Here is an 8,151-nt window from a genome sequence, read left to right on the forward strand (position 1 = left end):
CGCGTCCCGCGCTGCTGCGGGGCTCTGCCCAGGGGCGCGGGGCGCCGGGGCCCCCCTGAAGCTGCCGAGGGCTTCTTTGAGCAGCGGCGTGGACAAGTGAGGAGGCCTTGGCCCGGCCCTGGAGAACGGCCCCGGTGTTGGGGCCTCAGTACTGCGGAGGGTCCCGGGAGCCCGGCCTGGCAGTGGTGTGACGAGGAATGTCTGCAGCCTGGCTCTGAGCTCGGGCTTCTGTGCTTGCGGTGTGAACGGGCCCGAGAGAGACGTGCGGAAAAGCTCCTCTTAAAGCCTCTGTGTGCTTATCTACCCTCGAGCTACCTAAGGAGCAGCATGTGAGAATCCCAAATCAAGATGTCTCATACCTTTTTTCCCTTCAGTCCCCCCCAGGTAAGGTGGAGACAGCAGTGATGGCAGCCATCGATGCTGGGTACCGACACCTTGACTGTGCCCACGTGTACCAGAATGAGAAGGAAGTTGGGGAGGGGATCCAGCAGAAAATCAAGGAAGGTGTTGTGGAACGAGAAGACCTCTTCATTGTCAGTAAGGTAACGATCTGATCATCTTTCACCCTGGAGCAGGGGTGGGGGAATCCTTCCTCTATAGTATTTTCACAGTAGGAAGCTTAACTACTGGAGATGAACTTCATGCTGGAAGCTGAATCACTCCACAACATCATTCAAGTCACTCTTTTTGCTCTGTGGAGGAAAGAGAGGAATGGAGGAAGGGTGCTAGAGTGGCTAAGCATCACTTGCTTAGCCAGGGTTAAGCCGCCATACTCCTGATAGAAGCTTACTGCTTCACCCACTTTTGTATGGAGAGTTGGGAAGGATATGTGGTGTCAGCACCCTGTTGTGATCTGCCACTCTGCTGAGAAGACCCAGAAGTGCTTGGGGGTGGATTAGGAGGAACCTGGCCCTACATCTCATATCTGCAGAATGACTGATGCCAAACAAGGGAAGCAGGAGAAGGTGCAGTGGGCCAGGTAGCACCAAGCAAGGTAGAAACCCTTGGTGCAGGGGTCTGAGATCACTGTCACGGACTGATACAGAGACAGAACCAGTTTGGTAATGGCACCTTGCTGACTGCTAAAGCACAGCAGGGGAAACAAGTCTGGTGGTGGCTGGTGCTTGTTCCCACAGCCAGCCTCACAGTCCTGCCAGAGGGGTGTGTGTCTCTGCTATGTGAGGAAGATGAGCTTCTGGGCACCTTGGGACAGTGTAATCTGCTCAGCACATGTCCCAAGAGAAGTGTGGTTGGTAGGTTCTCTTCCTCATGCTTGTTAAGAAAAACAGGCCATTTAGCAGGATTAAGAGGTTTCTTCTTACCTTGGTAAAGGCTGGTGCCAACCACTTCTTTGTGGCCTTTTTGTGTTTTCTTGGCTTTGCGTACTATATTCAATGCAGGAATTTTATGGTCAGGAATGACAGGTATGTCTTCATTTTAAGGCCACCTGCCAAGGCAAACCATGTAAAAGGGTGTAGCACAAATTATTTTTTAACTAATGGAACCAGTGGACTGTGTTTTTATCCTGCTTAAATAGCTGTGCTGCTGCCACTGCTCGTTCTGCTGCTGTTGTCCCCAGCCAGGTCCAGTATCTGCTGAGCACCGAGCCGATCTCACACACAGAGAGGAGAGAACTAAGTTGCCCAGGTTTGAGTGCTGGGGGGTTTCCCCACAAAGCCAGAACAAGGGGGCACTTGTCAGAGCTTGTTTTATAAACAAAATTACCAGTTAGTAAATTTTCATTAACTTCCCTCTGACAGTGATTGGTTAGTTATTTACATATGACTACACAACACTTACTCCTACTAGGAATGCTCTGGGAGTCAGGGGTTTCACCTGGGCAGGGGTCTCTTGCCCTGTGGGTGTGGTTTTTAGTATTATAATGAAGCTGCTTCACTCCGAGGTAACATTTTCACCATTTAGCTGACCACTCAAAATTACTGAGAACTAACCAATCTCTTAAGTACCTATATTTTATATATCTTCCATGATGCTTCTCCTTCAAGGACGACTAACTCTTGATATCAAGACCTTTAACTAATCATTACCTCAGTGATGGTCATCTGGATTTAGATGCAGAATATATGTCTATCTCCTCCTTCAAGGGTGCCAATAGATATCAAATGGCTCAGTCAACTTGGGCAATATTTCACAGATCCTTAACTCCTCTTTTTTCTTCTTGTTTGCCTAGTACCTTTTCCTCTTGTTTGCTGGTGACAGGTAACACCTTTAGTGTCACTGGCCAGTCCCACCACAGAGCTAGCAGCATCTGAAGAGCATTAGGATGGCCTAATTCTACATCACCTTCCAAAGAAGATGGAGCAGTTCTGTCATGTGCAGGAGAGCACCTGAGAGCTTTAACCCAGGAGGTTACAGTCTGCCTTGATGTTTTTTCTGTAGCTGTGGTGTACGTTTCATGAGAAGCCTCTGGTGAAGGGAGCCTGCCAGAAGACTCTTGCTGACCTGAAACTGGATTACTTGGATCTCTACCTCATCCACTGGCCTTTTGGTTTGAAGGTACAGTAGGGACAATACCCTTGGCTTTGTTTCTCCTGACTGTGGCTTTTGGGGAGCTATATGGCTTTACAGCCCAAGAGTTACTCTGGCTGAGAAAGAACTCTTGTCTGCTCTCATGCCTGGCTTTACTCTGGCCACGTGACCCAGGCTTTTGATTTCTTCCCCTGAGACTGCGGCGTGCATGCCCCTTTGATCCTGGGAATGATGGTCTGAAAACTAGGGGCTGGTGTATAAGATACAGGCTGCTCCCCTTTCTCCTATGAGTTGGTTTATGCTCATCTCAAAATTATCTCTTATGGGAAGGGAGGGTTCCACTTTGCTGCCTGCTGGAAATTCTCATCTGTGTCACAGCATCACAGAGCAAAAGGAAGTCATGCTGTTTTCTGTTTTTTCTCATTAATCATGACCTTAATACAGCCCAGATTCAGCTGACCTTGCCTGTAGGAGCTTTAGTTTTGTCCCACTGTGACAAGAATTCAAAAGGTGAAACTTGTTGGGGACCTAAACTCTTTCACAGATTAGTTAAAGAACTGATGGTTTAGTTTGACTATTTCTACTCTTAGCCTTCCTGGCCTGCTACAGTCTGATCAGTCTTCATCCTACCTGTGGCTTTTGAGATGTTGATCTTTATTTCATAATCTATTTTAGCTTTATGTTAACAAAGCCATGAAAATGAAATGGTCTCATGGTGACAGCAGCAAACAGCTGTTAAACACAGTTCAGTCTTGGGGGCTTTTCATAACTTGTACAAAAGGCTTTTCTAATTTTCCCAGAATTAGTAGCTTTACGCTGAGCTCTGTCATGGAAGAAGTCTCACTGCACATAACACCTCTTTTCAGCAGATTTGGTTTTGCATAGACCAAAGCTGCCTGTTCCCAGTATGTAACCAGCTCCCCTGATGCCCTTGTGAAAAACAAGCAAAGCAGTTCTTCCTAAGTGGGCAGGGAAGAACAGTACATGAAGTGAACTAATCATAGAATGGCTTAGGTTGGAGCCATATGTGAGACTTGAGGTTGTAGTTGTGAGTCATTTGTTTGCCCCTGGGTGTCTGGGCAAGTCACTGCTTTGAGGGGTCCAGTTGCCATTGGCAAAAATGCCTTAAATTCCTCCTGCTCCTCAGGAAGAAAAGACTGAAAGTAGATAAGAATTGGTGTTCTTGTCTGCAATAAAATTTTAATTTATCATGGTTGTGAGCTTTTGTGGTGTTAAGCAAACTTCTCAACAGATTTTCAGGTATTTTTCTTGTCACTGACAGGCAGGGGAGGAGCTGTTCCCCACAGATGACAAAGGCATGTCTATACCCAGCAACACTGATATCCTACAGACATGGGAGGTAAGCTCAGCCACACTGGAACAGGCATGTCCTCTGTTCTCAGCAGTCACAGAATGGCTCATGCACGTGTGCAGAAAGAACTCAAAGTATGTGGTAGCTTTTAGAAATGTGAATGGTTAATCAAGCTATTATTTTATTCACTGTGGATTAGCATCTCAAGGCACTGAGCTGCACAGTCGCTTCCAGTGGAGCTGCAGACCAGATTGAGCTTAGAAAAAGATATTTACTTGACAAGAGCTACATGATTTTTCTTCACTACAGTTCTCACACGGTACTTCAGCTGCTCAGATTTTGCAGAAATACACACCTAGGTTGTAGTCCTGCCATCCTGCCAGGGCATAGCCCTCCAGTGCTGTGACAACAGTAGAGTGAGTTGTCTTTTTCAGTGAGTGTAACTTGGTAATTTCAGTCTCAACAATGATTATGGGCTTCTGTGTGATAGAAGACATGACATAGATACTACCAGTACCCACTTTTCCCCATGAGAATCAAAAACCTGGCAAGTCCAAACAGTTATTTTGTGTTCCCCTTGGAGAGAAACAAGGAGAAATTCAGGATGAATGTGTTCAGGTCATACCTTGCACACTAGATGCTGACTTGGCTCCACTTTGTTAGGCCATGGAAGAGCTGGTGGACTGTGGCCTGGTAAAAGCCATTGGTATCTCCAACTTCAACCGTGAGCAGATTAAAAGAATCTTGAACAAGCCAGGACTGAAGTACAAGCCTGCAAATAACCAGGTAAGCTGTAAAGTGACTGCAGGTGAATAGTTTTCAGGGATTATAAAGATCTGATTACAGTTGAATGAGGAGAGGGAAGAAGGGAGAACAAAGTAGACACAACCTGTACCCTAAAGCCTGCTCTGTGAATATTTCTCAGTACAAAAAGGACCACAATATTTCCTTTTCATCTCACATTGCTGAACCATGTCTTAAAAATTCTAGGATATTTTGGTATGAAGAATTCTCTTTAGAGTGATTAAGAATCCAGACACAAGCTGTCTTTCTGACTGTAATCACTGACATCCATAAAGCCTCCCAGAAAGAAAATCCAAAGGCACATAAAGACACATAAAAGTTGGTGCCCTACAGAATTATGTTTTTGTGTTGTCACACAGCCCACGTGCAGGTAGGAAAAAGGCTGCCTGTAATTAGGCAATTAAGATTCAGGGAAAAAAAATCTCTGGAGCACAGGAATACTACAGTAATTCTACAATGGTCAGTCTCTGCTCCTCTGTTGGCAGATTGAGTGTCATCCATACCTTTCCCAGGAGAAGCTGATCAACTATTGCCAATCTAAAGGGATCACTGTGACAGCGTACTGTCCCCTTGGACGCCCTGACAGGTAATTTCCAAGTGGGTTGGTGTGGTTTAAGTGTGAAACCTTCAGTCTACTTAAAGGACTAATGGTGCAGGTGTGTATGGATATCATTATTATTTTTTAATTCCTGCTAGGTAGACTTTCTGGAGTGATTCTCTGCTCTTCCTTTGTGTTTGTTTTTTCCCCCTCTGCATAGTGCTAAGCCAGAGGTGCCTTCCCTTCTGGATGATCCTAAGATCAAAGAGATTGCAGCCAAGCACAACAAAACCCCAGCACAGGTGGGTAGGTGCAGCACAGAGGGGTTTTCTTCCAGTAACACAGCCATAAAGGATAACAGAGCTGAGGAGCGGGAAAAGTTTTTTTAATTCCTGCTAGGTAGACTTTCTGGAGTGATTCTCTGCTCTTCCTTTGTGTTTGTTTTTTCCCCCTCTGCATAGTGCTAAGCCAGAGGTGCCTTCCCTTCTGGATGATCCTAAGATCAAAGAGATTGCAGCCAAGCACAACAAAACCCCAGCACAGGTGGGTAGTGCTGAGCAGTGGGTGTTCCTTCCAATAACACATCCATGAAGGAAGAGGGGGTACAGCCTTTACTGGTGTTCCCTGGGAGCTGTGGCGCTCTTATCTGTGGCCTACAAGATAATCTACCACTACGTCTTTGGCCCTCAGCCAGAAAAAGATTCTTGACCCATCTTCAGATGTCACTTCCCATCTCAAGTCCTCTTGCAGAAAATGAAAGCCTTGCATGAACTCATAAAAGCCCAGGTGAAAAGAAAAGGGATTGACAGTCCCAAAACTAGATGACAAAGGAGGCCTTTCATGTAGGTCTCCACTACTTCTCTCCTGGTTCTCCAGGAAGCGCTGCCTGGGCCACAGGGACAGGAATGGTTTGACATGCAGCTCTGCAGAAGCTGGTACAGCCTAGGGAAAACACTGTTGGAACAGGCTCTGCTCCCTCCAGAGCAGGAGCTCCCTCCCTCTGACTCCCTGCTCGATTCCTGCAGGTTCTGCTTCGCTTCCAGATCCAGAGAAACGTGATTGCCATTCCCAAGTCTGTCACACCGCAGCGCATCGTGGAGAACTTCAAGGTGAGTGCTTAGGAGGGACCTGGGTGCTGCCCTTCCCTTCAGGGACAGCGTGCCTTCCCCTGCCCAGCAGCAGTGGTCCCTTCTCACCCTTCCCTGGTGGTCCTCAGAGAAGAGGACCGTGCTTTTTCTCCCTGTCTGGAAGATAGGGCTGCAATGAAACCGACAGCTGGAGAAAAGAGTGAGCTCTTGGAAGCAGCATGCTGATAACCTTATCAGTCACCTTACATAGTGTCTTCTGCTCTGTGACTTGTGGATGAAGTGGCAGGCAGGGCTGTCTTGGAGCCTAGGTGCAGTAATCTTTCTCAAAATACAGAGTAAACAACATTGAGGGAAGAGTCCTGATGTAAATAAACCACACAGCTCCTCTGACTATAGGTCAGAGGTGTTTTTCTTTACATTTGACATCAAGATTTCAGAAGTAACAGTTGGATTTAATGAAATATGAAAGCCTTCAGGTGTTTCTTTGGAATTGGAAGGAAATGCATCTTCCACAAAGGGAGGCATTTTGCAATACTAAGGTACTCACCAAACATCTTGGAACGTCTGGCACGTGGCACATGTAGCTGCAACTGGCAATCTCTTTGGTTTGCTTCTTCCTTCTGCCAGTAGAGTCTGAAAAGCAAAGCCAAATAAACAAAAAAAAAAAACTATTCCTTTCTTTGTCTCATGAGGGCATAACTTCTAACCAGCACCATTTCTATTCTTAAACTTTGTGAGTTTTGCTTCTGATATGATTTGTTCAAAGAGGTGATTTCCAGATGTTTCTCGTTTTAGGTGTTTGACTTTGAATTGACTAAAGAGGAGATGTCCGCCCTCCTCAGCTTAAACAGAAACTGGAGGATCTGTGAAATGATCACGTAAGTGACAGTTTGTTTCCTTAGAACTCTTATATTTCCAGTAATCTTTATTCTGATCTCACAGGTACTGATATAGCCGTTTAAATTTGGTGTATTTTTAAATCTGAAATCATTTGGGGGATGAAGCATCTATTATTTAACATCTTAAACAAATTATGTCTTCATTTTATTGACTAAAGAACAAGCCATACTATGTATTCATTGCGAATCCTTTTTCCAGTAAACTTCATGTGCCAGGAATTCCAAAAGGAGGGTTTCAGTTTAACTTTGGCTATCTCCATATTGGAGAAATTAGCATTAGGCAGTTTTAAACTTAGGGTAATTTTTTTTTTCTGAGTTATTATCAACTGCTGTCAGCTCTTACATAGGTGTTTGGGGGAGGGAATGACCATCTGAAGTGCAGTATGCAGAAGGACTGTGGGCAGATGTGCACCTTGGAAGCTTATGGCAAGACAAGAAGTCGTGGCTGAAAGGCCACAGAAGCTGCTGTTTTCTCTGCAAGTAGTGTGAACCTAACTCTCTATCTATAAAGTAGCTTGATGCTGCCACTGTTCAGTGCCTGAATAATAGGAAAAGACTTGAATGTGCTAGTCATGTATGCCATTCCAATCCTAGTAAGTGTCTTAAATTCCTTCTGCACTTACACAATTCAGAGCCTCCCTTGAAGGCTCCTCTGTATACCCAGTGTAGTTCTGTATAGCATTTATTTCAACCTTGAGAGTAATCTTTCTTCTTTGATTTCCTCCAGGTGCAAAAATCACAAGGAGTACCCTTTCAATGCAGAATACTGAAGGTGGTTTTAGCCTTCCCTCCTGCAGGCCTCTGGGGTCTAATGAGCTGCTACTGTTGGCTGCAGTTGTCCACTACATAGCCTGCACCCTGTATCTCCCCTGCCAGCAAAGGCATAGTCTGTGTATTCAGTTACTTTGTTTGGGGTTTTTCTTCTTTGGTGGAAGGAAATAGTAAAATTGTTCTGAAGAACAAAATATGGACTATAATAATTCTTTACTCATTAGATGAGTGTCTGCATGGCTGAAATAG

The 8,151-nt window shown here is 45.3% G+C and overlaps 1 protein-coding gene across 1 annotated transcript; it reads left to right on the top strand.

Annotated features, from left to right (window-relative positions):
* Window positions 1–378: 378 nt before the first annotated feature.
* LOC103769919 (aldose reductase-like) lies at window positions 379–7,901 on the top strand. Its single transcript, XM_008937162.1, has 10 exons — window positions 379–542; window positions 2,401–2,517; window positions 3,773–3,850; window positions 4,466–4,588; window positions 5,092–5,192; window positions 5,365–5,523; window positions 5,606–5,687; window positions 6,170–6,253; window positions 7,028–7,110; window positions 7,859–7,901. Exons 1-10 carry the CDS (start codon window positions 405–407, stop codon window positions 7,899–7,901), a joined length of 1,008 nt encoding a protein of 335 aa, XP_008935410.1. The 5' UTR covers window positions 379–404.
* Window positions 7,902–8,151: the final 250 nt, after the last annotated feature.

This window comes from Merops nubicus, unplaced genomic scaffold (assembly GCF_000691845.1).
Source record: "Merops nubicus isolate BGI_N331 unplaced genomic scaffold, ASM69184v1 scaffold30583, whole genome shotgun sequence".
In the NCBI taxonomy this organism is placed as follows: domain Eukaryota; kingdom Metazoa; phylum Chordata; class Aves; order Coraciiformes; family Meropidae; genus Merops; species Merops nubicus.

Coding starts and splice junctions, on each gene's coding strand:
- LOC103769919 (XM_008937162.1), top strand. CDS start 405: ATGGCAGCCATCGATGCTGGGTACCGACACCTTGACTGTGCCCACGTG. Junction 543..2,400: donor ACCTCTTCATTGTCAGTAAG/GTAACGATCTGA, acceptor TTTTTTCTGTAG/CTGTGGTGTACGTTTCATGA. Junction 5,193..5,364: donor CCCCTTGGACGCCCTGACAG/GTAATTTCCAAG, acceptor CCCTCTGCATAG/TGCTAAGCCAGAGGTGCCTT.